The 17,588-nt window shown below is 38.8% G+C and overlaps 2 protein-coding genes across 2 annotated transcripts in view; both read right to left on the reverse strand.

The window, feature by feature from the left end:
- Window positions 1-17,588, reverse strand: part of LOC144650589 (uncharacterized) — a 124,289-nt gene that overhangs the window by 98,171 nt on the left and 8,530 nt on the right. The window contains exon 5 of the mRNA XM_078510299.1: window positions 13,542-13,727. Within this exon, the coding sequence (XP_078366425.1) occupies window positions 13,542-13,727 (186 nt within the window). The remainder of the gene's footprint in view (window positions 1-13,541; window positions 13,728-17,588) is intronic.
- Window positions 5,339-17,588, reverse strand: part of LOC144650580 (NLR family CARD domain-containing protein 4-like) — a 220,886-nt gene continuing 208,636 nt past the window's right edge. The window contains exon 8 of the mRNA XM_078510285.1: window positions 5,339-5,714. Coding sequence (XP_078366411.1) covers window positions 5,607-5,714 — 108 coding nt within the window. The 3' untranslated portion in view covers window positions 5,339-5,606. The remainder of the gene's footprint in view (window positions 5,715-17,588) is intronic.

The following is a 17,588-nucleotide window of genomic DNA, read 5'->3' on the forward strand; positions in this document are numbered from 1 at the left end:
TGGCATAAGACGAGTAAAATGAGATGACAGCGTTCAGTGAAACTAAACGCTGTAAAAAGATCCTTAATGGCATGGACCCTTTGCATGTAACGGTCATATGGTTCAAATTCACATCTTAATTAAAAGAATCCGCACTCGGATATCCAAAGCAAAGCGACTTCAACCAGTAATTCATTGAGTGACTTTTGTTTGTTTGTTTTTGATGTCCCAGTGCGTCGCTTGCCCTTCAACAAGGTGTGGGTTTGTACGATGTGACCGTTAGCTGCAAGGGACCCAAAGCCAACTTGTACAGATGTGGGTCTTGGTAGAAAATATTGACGATGGTCAACATCGTTTACATACAGTAGCCAATCGAAATGATGGATTTAGTAGCATCAAGTCCAAAGGGAGTCATGATTATTTAAGACCTTAGAGCAGGTTTCAATTGAGTGTCGTAAAACCAAAACCAAATAATTACTCTGGCCAATCACAAAGAACGCAGACAATCCAGTGAACCAATCAAAACTCGAAGCAAATACATGTAACCGGCACGAAACGCGGGAAAACGTGCGCGAGCAAGTCACGATTGGTTCTGATTGGCTGAGAAAGCGGCGCGAGATTTTTGAGCCAATCACTAAGCGTAGTAATGCAAAACCAAAGCAAACGCAATTAACTTTCGACACTCAAGTGAAAACCGCTCTAAAAGTAAAATACTAATTTGCAGGCCTGGCTGCCCTAATTCAGCAAAGTGCTGAGCCTGTTTCAGGAAGCTTGTGACAAAAAGTTGGTTTCATCAGGAATACGCTCGCTTACAGCAAGAAAAAATCACGAGCGGCAAATGTAAGTAAGACAGTAGTGACGTAATTCTCTGTAATTTCTGCTAGTGATTTATTCATAGATTCTCCTTACCTTTTAATGAAATATACTAATACCAAGGTTAAGAGATTAAAAAATATCTGGAAAACAGTCATGCTTGACTGAAACAAAATTCTCCTAACTAAAGTAATAGAGAATGTGTGAATGAGTGTTAGAAGAGTTTTGATTTTGACCCAGACTCGTACCAAGTCGTTACTCGTTTTTTCGTTTTCGCTACGTTCGAAGAGGTTGATGGGAAGGACAAAAATAAGTTCGTCCTTCCCTTGATGCCTTGCGCGCCGCTCAAAAAGCAAGAGAAGCGACTGGGTACGAGTCTGATTTTGACCTTATACCTTCTTTCTTACCAGAGTTAAAGTTAGAAAGAATGTCAGGAGTTGTTGTAGACTTGGTTTGTTCAATTTATTGGGTGTGAAAATGCATTTTCTTCTTTTTAACTTTATCCTTTCTTTGTACGCTCGTCCTAGCACCAGAGAGAAGACGACTTTTCTCAACAGCTTTTGTTTCCAAGCCTCGTAAGATGATGGTTTCATCAGTTCCCAATCGCTACAACAAACATTTTTCTCAGTTATTATTGTCTCTAAAAACAGATGGAAATGTTACAAGCAAAACAGGCAGAGGAAACAAAGATACTCCGTGAACAGATGCAAGCGGAAGCAAAGGCTCAACGAGATCAAATGGATAACATGATGAAGGCGAGCATGAAGCAGGCTGAAGAGGACAGACGAGCCTTTATGCAAGAAAATCAGGCATTAAACGAACGACTTGTGCAAATGCAGAAATCAAATGAAGGAATGCAGCAAATGGTGGAAAGTTTGAAACAACAGCTGCAGCAAAACCAGAATAGACAGCATGAGGTTAAAAAGCCAGGATTCTTTGATAGAGCGCTGCAAGTGATACCAGCTTTGGCGGGAGTTGCTGCTGCACTACCAAGTGTAGTGTTATGTAAGCCCTCGTCCATCAACGAAAAAATTGATTTAGTTAAGCTGCATTATAACTTAAGCGATTTGTAACGACTTCAATAAGTAAACTGCATATTTTAATATGCAGTTTACTTATTGAAGGCGAGCAGTGAGTAGTAATCCTGCTCGCCTTTGATTCTAAAGTTACTCACTCAATTAATACTGTAGTATTACCGACCGGTGATTGTAAACTTAATGGAATTGATTAAATGCTATAAAGACACTTAAAAATTTGTTCTTGGATTATCTTCCTATAACCTACGTGCAGTCAACGCTTTTTAAGTAACCTACCAGAGGTATGGCCATCGTGCACTGATCTGTTATTGAGCAAGACACTTGGCCCTCACATTGGCCCTTTCCGCTATATGTGTGCTCCGACACACCTTGCAAAAGTCCTCTTGTAGCATTTACATTACCAGTTAAGTTTTTACCTTGAATCCGCAAGGAAAGCGTACGAGGGGTCGTCCCGGGAACAGCTAGGGGCGTTCTCTCGACGCAAATTAAAGATCGAGTCCTTAGATGCACAGAACAGGAAGCCGTGGAGGGAGACTGTTTATGGCCTATGCTCCTGGGAAGAAGTGAGAAGCGAACACACGCGGGTTGAGGAAAAGGAGAATGTGCAGTAGAAGGTCTCCTGGCAGCCTCAAAACAGTCTAACATAGTCACACAATACCAGTGTGACCAAATCCTTTGGAAAATTTCAGTTACGCTAACCCTTAACCAGCCTCGTCCCGTAACTGTTTCAACTGTTTCTCGTGTTTACTTTCCTAATCGCCCTTTTTGTTAGGCATGTTCTATAAGCCAAAACCCTTATATTTGGTTTATTTTTTTTTCACACCAGATTGAGGTTTAGTTTTTATCGTCTCATATTCATATCACAATTTGAAACAAAGGGAAATAAAAATCAAACTGGTATGCATAAGCGTGTGTGAGCCAAGCAGACAAGAAGCTTCAATGCTTCAAAAAATATGTAAATGTTGTTTATAGTGGCCATGCACTTTGCTTTATATCTCTTCAAGATAGCTAGTTTACAGGCATGCCACTGAAACAGAGGAAACAAATATTTTATATGAACATAACATAGTTAAAAATCGCTACTAGCAGGAGGCAGACCAGTTGGCTATATACAAAATGTGAACGAGGATCTGAACTCGGGACGACCGAGAACGAATCCAGCTAGTGGAGGGATTGAACACGGGACCTCCGGATTACAACACCAGCGCCCTAAACCACTCGGCCACGCTGCCTGTGCATGTCTTGATTTTCAAAATAATCATTTCCAATTCAAATACAAGCGGGACTGTGGGCGGGGGGGGGGGGGGTGCTTGGGTACGGGACACATTCTGATAAACAATGGGGGGGGGGGGTTGGTTTACTAACGGGAGTAGTCAGCTCCTTTACCCAGTCCCCATACCCCCCATGATCCCTAAGAAACAGTTGTGTTCAAAGATTTGTAGTGATTCGCTACTACAAAGTTATGGCAACATCCAGAGCCCAGGTATTCAAAGGGTGGATAACGCTATCCACTGGATAAATCGCTGTCCAGTGGATAAGGGTTAATAACAAAACATTCCACGCTATCCACTGGATAGTGATTTATCCCGTAAATAGCACTATCCATCTTTTAAACAACTCGACCCAGGTGTTAAGTGATAGATAACAATAACTGCAACACAAGTTGTCACTGTACACTTATTCGCCTTTATTTATCTAGATATATACAAGATACAATACATACACTAATAAAAAGTGTCTTGTGCCTTTCAGCCCTTCGTTTGATATATATTCTACGTATTCACCACTACAAACTACCTGCGGTCATGTTCTCAGTACACAACTCTTAGCTGAATAATTCTGCAGTTAAATGTAACTTCAATGTCTGTGTGCAAGCAACAGATTGAAATTCTTCTCACGATAGAACCGAATTTTTGTTAGTACCACATTTTGTTTTAGTGGAAAGAGTGGTCAACACTATTAACAATAATTGGCCGAAAATAATCTCCACTGACTGAGAACATGCTACTAACCCGTCAATAAAGATGCTAAATACTAAAACCAAACCAGCCGCTGCTGTGCGGTGCAGGTCACGCCTACAGACTGAAGTAAAACTTGAACCATTTTAGTCCATGATGAGATTGTTAATTCTCCTTACTGTTTTCTTACATTATCTACCATTCTCCTTGGGAGAATTCGGTTTTTAGTCAACAGATCTTTCCTGAGATGATCAGCTTGTTCATTCTCATAACCTGCCTAATTGAATTTGTTATAAAAATGTAAGGGGAAGATACAAATTCATCAGTGCTGTGGATTAACGGGTAACGATAGATTTGAACACGATACATCTCACTGTAGTAAATTAACACAAGAATTTTGCACACCATACTAAAATATTACTTACATTTCAAACACACGAGCATCAATCCTTAACATTTAAATGATATTTGTGAAGTTCCAGTTAGATCACATTAATGAGAAAATCCTTTACATTACTTTACTATTCAGTCAGTATTAATAATGAACTTCTCGTGTTTTTGATAAACAAAAGACATCTGACAACTTAGAGCGGTTATTCATTCACTGTCCAAAGTAATCACGTGGTCGCTCCTGAGCTCTGTGATTGGTTCGAAATACTCGTGTAACCTGGACTGACCAATAAGGACAAACATGTTATTTTCTCAGCCAATCAGATGCAAAACCAAAATCATCAGTGAATTGTGTTGGTGAGTTTTGCTGCGCTTTTCACCGGTTGTAAGGTTTTACTGTGACTTCTGATTGGTTCATTACGGTATTTGGGTGCGTTGTGATTGGTCAGATGTAATTACTTTGAATTTGGTTTTACGACAGTCATTAAAACCGTTTTAAACAACAGCCCGATTTTATTTGAGTGCCAACGGTAATTTGAAATAGCTTTGGTTCCGCTTTACTACGCTCGGTAATCGGTTAAAAAAAACTCGCACCATCTACTTAACCAATCGGTCGGTTTCGTGTATTTTTTGCTTTGATTTCTTAATGGTTCACTGTGTTGTTTTCTTGCTATTAGTTATGCAATTGCTTTGATTTTGCGGCATTCAAATGACAACCACTCTTGACGTTTAATTTCCTGCGATCCGTTCTACTGAACCTTTCAATAATACACTACCTTGGGATTTGCATTTTACGCTACCGCCAATCATAATTACAATGATAACAATTAGCAAACAATGAAAGAGAAACAAGAGAATAACCACCAATCACAAGCCACAGACGTAACTTTTTTAACCCGTTGAAGAAAACTTCTTTTCCCCGAGTGGTCCGCTTAGATGATTGACGGCAACGAAAAACGCAGCCAATGATTAGGCAAAATTCAGGTGTTATTGAAAGGTGCAGTTAACATATTTTTGCAACCACAGCAGCATTATAAAGAGTTTTAGAAACAATTATTCTTCCCTTGGCTTAACATTTGCTTAGCGTGAGCAAGTTTCGTTAATCGTTGAATATGAATTGTTTGTTTCGATTCCTTTCAGCGGTTTCAAGCCTCCTCCTTTGAATTGAAAGACAAATAAATAAATTACAGTTTTACAAAAATGTGGTCAGTTGACTACCTTGAAGAACGCATAACTAAAGTTCCAAAATGAATCTGGGCAATAGACTAATTTCTACCTGTACAGTAAATATATTCTAAATATTTTTGTTCAGCAGTAATCAGCAGTAATCAGGTCGCTTGGTTACCGATCCAACACATCATAACACATCCGGGTCAGTTTTCCGCGGGTTTTGTGACAAAGAATCTGACTCTGCTTGGGATTTGAACTCTCACTCATCAGCAAATAAAGTATTCGGCTCGTCCCCAGAGCCCGGCCCGCCATGTTTTAATTCAGCCTCTGTGCGCAGTCGATAGACACCCCTCTGATCAGCCCTGGCCTATCAGAGAGAAGAAAAGCGGAAAGTAAAATTAAACCCATCACAATCTGACAGTTTACTGTATGAAAAAAGCATTATTTATTTTAGTAACTGAAAACAGCATACGCCAAGATATTTTTTTTGTTACGGATCTCAAAAGACTTTCAATGTCTACCTGTTATCTATAAGCACGATAGTGTGGTTGGATCCAAATAAGAGAAGTGATCAACCTATTTTATGTATACTATATATTTGTGTATACTATTATGACTATTATCACCAAAATTTAAAGTCTCTTTTGAATGTACTTTTATTTCTAAGCAATAATACCCCTGGAAAAGTATAGCTGCATAGAATTGGATGTAATTTTGTAGAGAGCTCTAAGACCTTCCTCAGAAAGACAGAATCAAGCTTTTTTAGTGATCGTCAGAAAAAATATGGAAACCAGTCTTGTCAGAATTGAAATCAAATGTTTCTTCAATCTTATTTTGTTTTGTTTTTTGTTTTGTTTTTTTCAGTTTTTTCCGCATAGCTGAAAACTTACTATTGTTAGCGGCTAATAATTTTAGTGAGATGGGTGAACATCGCTAAATTTAGTACTCGTTAAAATTTGTCACGGTGAAACTTAATGCGCATTAAATTTAAATTTTAAAAACCTCTCCCCCCTTCCTCCCAAAGAAAAACAAAATAAAAATAGTGGCTCTGTACAGCTATATGTCAACGTTGGAAGGCAACAATTAAGAAGGCTGGGAGAAAGCCGCGATCGCCGTGGTCATGGCGGGCAAGACGGATTTCCCTGAAGAGGACCCATTTTTGAACACTTTCACTTAACCATGATCACGACATAGCTTATTTTTTCAATTTGTGGAAAATGGCTAAATTTTTTTTTTCTGGGCCGCGTTGTACTTCTCGGAAAGCGAACTGATATGTGCAGGAGTGTATCAGGATTAGTGGAAAACGCGGGACCGGGGTCCCGGGGTCTGTGGAAAACGTGGGGTCCCGGGGTCTGAAAACTAAAAAAACAAAAGATAAAAAAAACGCTGCTTCAAAACATCTAGAATCCAAGATGGCGAAATTAATAGCAGTTATACAAAGATACTTTTTAATATTTTAACTCCAAAATCGTGCGTTCAAAGAATAACAAAGACAGAGAATGTCAAGAAATCACCGAAAAAAAAACGCTTTCTGGTTAAAAAGAGAAGTTTAATATTTTTCTGTTAAAATGCATCACCAAATTTGGGATCTCCGTGACACGGGCGCCGCGCTTTCCACATAGCCAGGCTATCAAGTTGTTAACAAAATTAGAGACACTGGAAGCCATTTTAGTGCAAACATGGTACAGTGGTTTTTCATTGACGTTCATCATTTTACTTTCGTCTTTTCGTGAATTATTTAAAACTACTTTCAAACACTTAATAACACCTTATTATACGTATAAATGGGTTTCCCTTTTCAAAAGAAATTATTTTTATGTAATAAGACTGATGTAAATGCATTTTGTTGGGTTCGTGGCATTTTATTGGTTTTCTTAATTTACTTGTATTAATCACAGAAGAGATCAAAACTCCAGCACGCAATGAATAGAGTACGGAGCACCTCAAAATTTCTTCTTATTTTTGGTATGTTTATAACAACGAAGAAATGTAAAAGCAAACTGAAACATCAAATGTCTAATTCAAGAACTACCCTCACTTTCAGAAGATTTTTCCAATCAGCGCAGGAAAAAGACACCTAACAGGCGCTACAAAATAAGCTTCCCATAAGATTTGTTTATCCCGGGAATCTGTTTTTACGTGCAAAACATTACTCTTGTGTTATATAAATGTCACAGCTTGTAGCTTTTCAGCTCGATCCAGGTCAGCCGAAATAAAATTAATGTATAATTTCCAATTGCAATTGAACCACAAAAAAATAACGTAAGTGTTTTCTTTCTAATGAAAGAAAACATTTTTGTCTCCTCTGTATTATTTTAAAAGTTACGAACGAAGAAGAGAAGAAGAAGAGTTTCACAGCTCTAAAAGAAATAAAGATACTTTATTAATAGATCACAGAGCTCTCCCTATTGCACTGCGCAGCAACCTAAAACAATCGTTACAAATGGTTTAAGCGACTTGAGAAGTTTTTTTTGCAAATCACCGCTGTTTAGTCATAGCGACATTTTGTCCTTGATTTTCTTTGCCCAACACTGTACCATCATCGGCGGATGTTACAGTAGATCACTAAAAAATCCAAAGTACGAATAACTAAATTGTTTAGAATTTTCGTTTAAACGTTTTTGATAATCACTCACAAATATTTGTTTCGTGAAAGAAGACAAGCTTGCACACAACTATGAATGTTCCTGACACAGTATATTTCCTTTCATTCAGACCACTCGTAGAAACAGTTTTTAAGCAGCTTATCGATACTGCCAAGTATTAGTAGGTATAAGACAAAAGCAGATACAAATGTCAACAAAAATAAAACACTTACATGGTAATCAGTGAACAAGTTAATGTTGGTTCCACGTACTGCTGTACATAACTCCTCGGCTTCTTTCTTTGTCATCTTAACATCGAAGAGGAGCAGGTGCTTCAGCTTAGGAATACTGCTGAGATGCTGGATCAGACCACTGACTCCTCGGCCAAGTGGATTGGACCCTAGGTCAAGCCACCCCAGTTCTGGTACATACTTCAGTGCACGGGCCAGTGTTGATACTTCATCTTCACCCATCTGTGTATCACCCAACGACAGCAAGGTCAAATGACAAACACAGTGCAGGTGTTTAGCCAGTTCAATGATCCAGTGACCCAGTGGGTTGGATGATAAATCAAGGTATATTAACTGTGGAATACTTTGTAAACAATGGGCTAGAGCAGAGACTTCCTCTTCACCCATCTGTGTATTTTCCAGCCTCAGCTTATCCAGGGCAGGCACACTATTCAGGTGTTTAGCCAGTTCAATGATCCCGTGACCCAGTGGGTTGGATGATAAATCAAGGCTACTTAACTGTGGAATACTTTGTAAAGAATGGGCTAGAGCAGAGACTTTCTCTTCACCCATCTGTGTATCATCCAGCGTCAGCTCATTCAGGGCAGGCACACTGTTCAGGTGTTTAGCCAGTTCAATGATCCCGTGACCCAGTGGGTTGTGTGATAAATCCAGTACTTGTAACTTCTTTACATCTTTTAGTGTAGCAGCTAGTATCTCACACTCTTTCTCTCCCATATTGACTTGTTGCAACTTTAATTCAGTCAACTGTGGCACATGATGAAGGTTCTCAGCCAAATCACTCACACTACTGTACAACGGTTTACATAACAATTTGGGCTTCTGTAAGTTAGGAGCCTGGTGAAGTGTCCTAGCAATGTCAGTTGCACACTTTGCTGACAAATTGATCCTTTCAAGTGTTAAGCTGTGGAGATTGTCAGTGAAGTGTATACAAGAAACCATTCTCTCTATCAACTTAGCGTCGTAGGTACCGCTACAGGAACCCTTGATATTTACTTTTCGAGGTTTTGTCACAAAAGGCAACACGTTATTCACAACCATGAGATCCTCACTTGTTGGGTTTATAATTTCAATCTCTCTGACAAATGACAGACAATGCTGCGGAGTCTGCTCCGGCACGTTCTCAGTCAAATCCAAAGCTCTGCTGTTGTCTTGATTCTTTGACAGGTCATCAATTGGCTTCTGAGGAGGAGACACTGGTGCTGATGTGAGCTCAGTAAGCAGTTCAGTAGGCAGAGTGCCACTGATTTCTTTACTAATGGAAGTAGGATAGAAGATCATTTGCTGCCCTTCTTTCTTTAGGAAAAAGTCTCTAAATGACAGATTGGCGTACTTTTTTACAGTCCTAATCTCCCCCGAACAAAAAACAACGGCAGTGTTTAAATCACACACTATAGACAAAATGTCGTCATCTATTAGATCTTTGTCGTAGTTGTACCCGATGTCAAAAAATACATAGTTTGGAAAGCTGATGGCTGATTTCAGTAAGTGTTCTCTGGCAACAATAGGAAAGTGTTCCACATTTAGTATTAGAACATAATCAACAGACGCAAGAAACAAAGGAAACACAGCATGTCTGTCTGAGGCTGGACAGCAAAACAAACAATCAGAACTAATAGAAATAAACTTTCGTTGATCTGCTGACAAATCATCAATAGAAGGCGTCTTAGTGAAGTTATACGCCGTGAGACCTTCTTTCTCTCCTATGATCCGCAGATGACTAAAAACAGCACGGGCAGCTTCTGATGACAACTCACAAACGAATTTCAGAACTTCAACCATCTTCTCTATCTTTTTAAGCGAGTCAACTTTTGACAGGCAGGTGACAGTTTCATTATTCTTGATCATCGGTTCTTTAACGATGAACCAGGCTGCAAGGAACTCCTGAACAGATTTATGGAGAAAATATACGATTTTCTCAGGATTCAAACTTGATACTTTTGAGACTTGAAAGAAACCGACGTCGATAAATTTCTTAAAGACTCCGCCATCTGGAAGTTTGCTGAAGTTGAAATGAAGGCAGTCTTCCAAAAGAGCATAAAATGCCGGTTCTCCTAATTTTGAGAGTTCCTCTTTGTATTCCTGTATGCTATTATACGCCTCATCTGAATCCTTTGCAACCAGGTGATCCAAGAGGGTCTGCATAAAACTTATGTAAAGGTCTGCCCGAGATGTGGGTAGTCCCTTACGATCTTTCTCTTTCCAGAGTAGACACAACATTAGCAGGAGAAGTGGTATCTCCACCATGCTCCGGAGGTTTCGTTGCCGCAAGTACGTAACTAGCTCTTCAACTTCTTTTTGATCACTGAGAAACTTGCTCGCAAACTGTTTAACTTGCTCCTCACTTTTGAACCCATTGATTTCGAACTGAACATGACTTGGCCCTCTCAGTTCATCCTCTTTCACTGGCCGAGTTGTGACAACAACATAACAACCTCTCAGTTTACTGCCTTTCCAAATCTGATAAACTGGTGATGACTTCCCAGCACTGTACTCATCATAGCCATCCAAAACGAGCAGGACTTTCTCCTGGTTCTGACAAACATATTCGTACAAGTTAGTGACTTCCATCGGGTCATCAGCAGACAGCAGTTCAGCAGTTTTCAGCATGGTGCAAAAGTCTTCAATGTCGCAAACGTTTCGCAACTTGATTAATAGTAAAACATCAAACTTCTTTAAGATTTCTTTCTCGCCTCTTGTCCAGTCCACAGCAAGCTTTTGAGTGAAAGTTGATTTTCCTATTCCCGGTCTTCCGTACACGAGAATTCTTTTTGGGTTAAGATGACGTCCGTGGCCTTTAAATATTTCGCTGTAGTCGTTTAGCTTTTCTTTCGTTGTTCTGTCAGGTTTTCTGTCATCTCTCAGCATTGATAACTGTATGTACATGTCATCAATATGCACAGTGTTGTCTGGATCCCAAGGTGTGATTTTCACTTGACTCATGGTGTTGTAAAACTCACGTAGCTGTAACTGACACCATTCCAAAAAAATGTTTGCGGAATCTGTTCATAAGAAACGAGAAGTAAACTTTTTTTAGTTACAACACAAGAGCACTACGAGCCAATTTAAATGATGTATTCTTAATTACAGTACAACAGTACTTTTTTCGTATTTTTAGCTGTTTTATGTGACTACAAAAGATACTTTTTCTCTCCATATATCATGATTACATTGCGCTTCGCCTGCTAAACTCTCACTGCAATAAGGACTTTGCAGTTCAGCTTCATCTTCTTGTTCGCACGCTTGTACAGTGTATTTCCTGTTTGTATTCCTCTACAGTTGTTTCTTCATTTAAGATGAATAATGAAGAATGTGCGCTATGTTCGTTCAGTCACAAATGAAAGGTACACCCTTTGACTCCAGAATTTTCCTATAAACGCCAACTGAACGCAATTGATGCTGGTTTCTGGCTGTTATTTGCAGCCAAATTCTCAAAACTCAACTAAACATGTAAACTAACTTTTCTGTGATCCTAACCACTTCGATGTAATTTTTTTTTTAATATTTTCTTGAGGCATGCGCACAAAACAAAATTTTGAAATAGGGGGCTTTGAGCAGTCTATGCTTGCTATGACATGCTTTGCTAGACTTTTTCTCACTTTATCAGATGATTATCAAAAGAATTTCCTGCCGTGAATAGTAATGACGTCACAAATGGTGTATGCACCATGGTCCCTCAGGGCAATTGTGGAAATTACATGTACATACTGAAATTTGAGAATTCCTATGCTGGTGTGTAGCAGGAAGTTAGATGACCCACAGACGGTCTTCAACTGAAACCAGTTTCCTTGGTGACTGTTTCACAGTTTTCTTGAACCCGACCCTTTTTGGGACACTGGGGTACAGTAATTTATCTCGTACTCCCACATTTCTGAGAATTAGTGTTTTATATTGTGGAGAAATATAATTTCCGCTTAAGTGGTTATCGTGCCCCAATGAAAGAAATCCAATTTGAAAAGAAAGATTTAAGAAAGTGGCCTAGTGACGAGATAAAAAAAAAATTACACTGTGAGCACTGTAGATGGTATCCGTTTGGTTAGCACCCAAGTCAAATAACATTCGATTGATTAGCCCCTAACCTGAAGATGATTACCCTCCAACCAAAAGTCCTAAAGAAAATAACTTGCCACAAAGGAAACTAGGACTTGTTCACGAAGTCACAACAGTTCTCATTTGCATCAATCTTTCACATTAAGGAATAAAATAAGTCGGGCAATGATTTTGACTGAAATAACATAATTAGTCATGGTAATAGGACTGAGTGGAGTCCAATTCGGTCTGAAATCATACGAGTGATTAACAAAATCGGACGACCACGTAGCGGGAGTCCGATTTGTTTAATCACAAGCGTTTTTTGCTCACCCTTCATCACGGTGAGCAAAAAACTAAAATTTTAACAATGATTTTGACTCTGTGATTGAGCAAATGAATAGCAAGTTTGATGAAAAATCTGTAATCTATACTTTGCATTCAAAAGATATTGAGTAGTTTCAATCAAGTTTTTTGAACTTTTTATGGTATTGTAATCGCGAGTTTTTAAATTTCACTTCACTTTCACAAAATTCCCCTTCCCCCTCCAACGTTGCATGATTGTAGCAAAGGACTACCAGAAACAAACTACATGTACACCACTTATATGGGAGGAGGGATGGGAAATAGGGTGGGGGAGTAACAAAATACTGTACTGCAATAAAGGGGTGGGGGGGAATGACCAATGTGTTAACACTTTTTGTCACTTATTGTAGATTTGAGTCGTTTTCAGATCTCTGAAGGTATCTTTTACTTAATCAGGTCAGATCGATGTACAGTGCATATTTGTAACCTGCACCTATAAAGCTTTAATACGAAATAACAAATACCTTCAAGTTTAATGCGTTTGGCTGTACTTGGCTCTTCCGTTGACACATCTGTTAGAAGAAAGAAATATATTGTTTAAACACCACAGCAATCTAAGAGGTTATTAAGTTGATTTTCTTCGAAAAAGATACTAAAAACAGTTTATAAAAGAAAGAGCTTAATTAATTTTTGAAGGACTGGAATTTTATCATATGCAACCTGTCTACTGTTTAGTGTCACTGGACAATCAATCAATCAATTGATCAATAAGTACTTCTACACTTCATTGGAATAAACTCCAAGGATGTGTAATAAATGTACATGTACACTAAAGTTTTAATGAGATTCTAGTCTCCTTGAGAAGCACAAAAGGTTCATTAAAAATGTCAGTAGCAACAACTTCAGCTGCCATGATACTCGAAAGGGCTCCAACTCTCAGAAAATTGAGCACAAGGTTTGTGTGTTCAATCTGAGGGTAGACAAAGTGATGATGATGATCATGATGATGATGACTATGATTACCTTTGAAATGGGGCCATCGCTGGAAAACAACTGGATCACTCAAAATATTTGCAACAACAGAAGCGGCCATCACACTTGCAAAATGACTCCAATTCTCTGATACGCACTCAGTACCATCAGCATAATCTGTGATTCCTTTCACTACTAGCCATTCAATCTGATCATCAAATGCAGCCGTGAAAATTCCTGCAGAAACAGAATACAATACACATATGTACAGGTGTAAACTTGAGGAATAAACAGTAGCAAACAAACAAACAATTAAATAAATGAAGTTGATCGATAATGATGTGTTGATTAGTCATACAGCCGTGTAGGCTTTTTGAAAACCCTTTGGGAACTATCTATGGTATAACCTGAAGGATACTCGGAATGAAGTTAAAGTGAGGAACGTGGGGTCTTAAAGATCCAGGATGCAACTGATGGCTGTAACACTCCCCTTGAAGTAAACTTCCATAAAGACGGAGTGCTGAGCGTGCCCTACCCATTGATCCATCACTTACAGTGTATGTCCAGGATTGAATATATGAGCGCAACATCATTATTTGTAGTCAAACAAATAAAATTATTCCTTGATACATCATTCTACATTTAAATACATTGTACATGTAAGTCTGCGGTTTAGGCTAGTGGCCCAAATGGATGGCATTAATAACTCTGGTTTCACTAAATTTCCTTTGGAAACCCTTTAAAAAACCTGGTTTCCCAAATTGCAGTATTCCATAAGATTTTGACTATGGGCCATTCCATTTTAGAACACTAAAAATGGTGAAATTTAAAACAGTTTTCATTTAACCTAATCATGGATTTTTGGAAAGTAGAAACCCTAAAGTGTCTAAAAATAATATTATGAAAGTTGACCTTGCGGCAAGCATCAAAGAGAGGCTCTTCATTTATGACCAATGAAAAGTGTGTGAAAATGGCTATCTTGGTGTTAGATTTCAAATAATTATACTAAGGCATATTGATTCCTTAAATCCTACCAGGAAGACAAAACTGAATGAACCCATCACAAAGTAAAATTTGCAGAAAAGATTTTTCGCACATCAAACGAACTTCATAAATGAGACCAAGTATTGACTTTGTTACGGACATTACGTAATGTCCGTAACAAAAGGAGGTGGTTTTCCCTTTTTCTCTGAAAATAATAATCAGATCTTTTTGTTAATGTGGTTCCTTTTTTAGTTCTTAGAGACCCAAACATAGGTGCTATAAATAATTAGAATCCTGGAAAAACACCAGAAAAAATTAGACCTACTTTTCGTTACGGACATTACGTTACGGACATTACAGTTGTATGAACAAAGTTGATGCGTGCACAATATAACGAAATTGTTAACAACACACCTTTTTAATACCAGTTCTATTGTTTAAGTCAAAGCAAAGGCTATATGCAATACAATTTTTTTCAAATTCATCACTCAAAAGTTAAAAGTGCTTGTTCCAAGAGCAACAAACGGATTAAACAGGACATAATAACAACAACAACAACATAATGATCCATTACAGTGAATTTGTAAGAAAAATTTTCCACAAGTTAAATACCAACAGTGAATAATGTTTCTTCAATAAATTGCCCGCAATAAATAACAACTTTTATACAACTGCAATTATTGAGAAAGTGTAACTTCATACAATCAATAACTCAACTTTCAAGGGCCATTGCACTCGTCTGATAAACGAGTGTCTCGTCATAGCCGAGGACTGTACATGTAGTACAACGAAAAGTAAATGTTCAAGTGTCAACTGGTTTAAGAGTCAATGAAAAGTGTTCTAGACAAGAAGTTCAAAAACTTGTTTTAAGTTCACCATCAATGCAATCTACATACACTGTGAGTTGTTTTGTAAGTAACTCAGTTATTTGAAAACATTTTGTTTTCGGAGATATTTAAACAACGTATCAATATCACCCAGGCTGGGAATTTCAAAAGGTCCAGTGCCTGCCAGCACTGTGGGGCCAAAGAAAACTCTTCTCTTGTAGACAATGTCATTGTCATCCCTTAGAGGCCACTTGAATTTTTTCACCACTTGGTGAAGAAATTTGAATTCAACCTTATCCTCAATTACTCTTATTGCTCTGCCTATATAAAACTTTGTTTCATACTCCACAGCATAATAATTTTCACATTCAATGTCCTCCAATGGCATGGTGAAAATTTCTTTTTGATGCAGTTCTAAGATCATGCACTTTCTGAATTGCAAAATGCTTTCATGATCTTCGCTTACCATGCACCGATCCCTCGAGAATAGGCATTTTGCGAACTGACAGGCATAAACTCCACAGTCCGAGAGGTTTGGCTGCTGTGGAAGGTCTTCCTTCCTGTTTGAAAAGAACCTCCACTCACTCAGATCGATACTCTCCAAGTCGGTCAGAAAGAAAGCCATCTTACAAAGTGCATGGTTAACAGTGGGTTTAAGAAAATCACCTGCCATGCTGTCAAGGGCTAGTACTTGGTTTTGCTTTGGCATCACAACAAGGGAAAACCAGTGCTCACTCTGCAAGGTATTACAGGGAACAAAGACAAGATCAAAAGAACACAAGGGACCTTCTTCCTTCCAAATTTCTTTTGCTGGCAGGATGCCAACTGCCCGTTCAAACCTCTCCCACCAAATGGTCTTGATTCTGAAATTGTTTTCAGAGTGTTCAGTTTTTAAAAGATCAAGATACTGATCAATGACAAAGTTAGAAAGCCAGTTTTCCTTTTCAACTGAGCTTCCACCTAACAAGGCTTCAATGTCAGAACCACTGATAATACTTGGGCCATCAAAAGGGAGAATTCCATTTGCAATAGCATCTGCTTTGTACTGTAAGTGAAAAGGGAGCTGGAAGGGCTTTGAAACATCAAAGAGAAGTTGACAATCCTTTGGTAGGCCATGCTCTATTGTGACTGCTGCACTTGATGCATTGATGTCTTGATCACTTCTTGCATTGTTGTTGTTCACTTCATCACGGTCGTCGTCATCACTGTCATCATGTTCACTAAGCCCAGTTGCAGCCTCCTGCTTGCTGTTGTCATCACGGTCGTCATCATCATCATCTAAATCACTGTGGAAGCTCTCATCCTCGTCAGCACTTTCAAACTCACTGCTTGTGGTATAATCATCATCACTGTGTGAATCTCCAAGCTCAACACACTCTGCCTGAGATGAATACATGCGAAAGCGTACCAGCCCATTCTCTTGTGGCTCAATACAGTGATACTTCAAAATACCTGGGATAGCAGCAGCTTCGTTAAAGCAAGTGCTAAGGTCAAGCAAATCAGCAGATCTGTTAAGTTCTTCTGAGCTGATGAAACTGACTTTTACAGCTTTACATAACTTTGATGCAACCTGAGCAAATGACTGAGCATCAGCAACAGCTGGGACCCTTCTTGAGGACACTGCTCTCCAAACAACTCTCTTCACTGTGCCACCAATACCATCAACAACGCCTTTCCCATGGGACGTTGCAAAAAAGTTCCACGTAAATTTCACATTCTTCCTCAGCTGGTGGTAAAAGTTCACCATATATTTGTTTTTAAACTGAGAGCTAGGCCCATCTGAGAACATGTGAACCCGTTTTACTTTAGAACTTTTATCTGAAACAAGGCTTCTAAATACCCTGTCCATGAAAACAGCAACAGCCTTCTTGTCATGACTTCTGTCATCTGTGACAAACACGCGAGAACTACATGTCTTTTGGTTCTGTTCATCACTGATGGTCCAAATGGCAACAGGGAATATGGTTACTTGTTCCTGGCTCCAGTGTGCTGTCTGGATTTCATCCCTGTGGTGTTTGCAAGTGTAATTTTCAGAGAAGTCAACTTGCACAACTGCTTCATCTTCCTGAAGGTTTTCAATTTTGCTCTCAAAGTACTTTGCTTGCTCTCTTTTGATGTAAACATGCTTCAAGAAGAATGGCAGTTGCTCTTTAAGCATACATGTACATAAGGCATCTTCTAAAGTTCCTTCTTTGCAAATCTTTTCCATCTTCTTGACTGTTGAGTTGCTCTCTTTTCCCTTCATTTTCTGCACAACCCTCTGCCACTGAAACCAAGTAACCATCAA

This window comes from Oculina patagonica, chromosome 4 (assembly GCF_052425735.1).
Source record: "Oculina patagonica isolate OP01 chromosome 4, crgOcupat, whole genome shotgun sequence".
NCBI lineage: Eukaryota > Metazoa > Cnidaria > Anthozoa > Scleractinia > Oculinidae > Oculina > Oculina patagonica.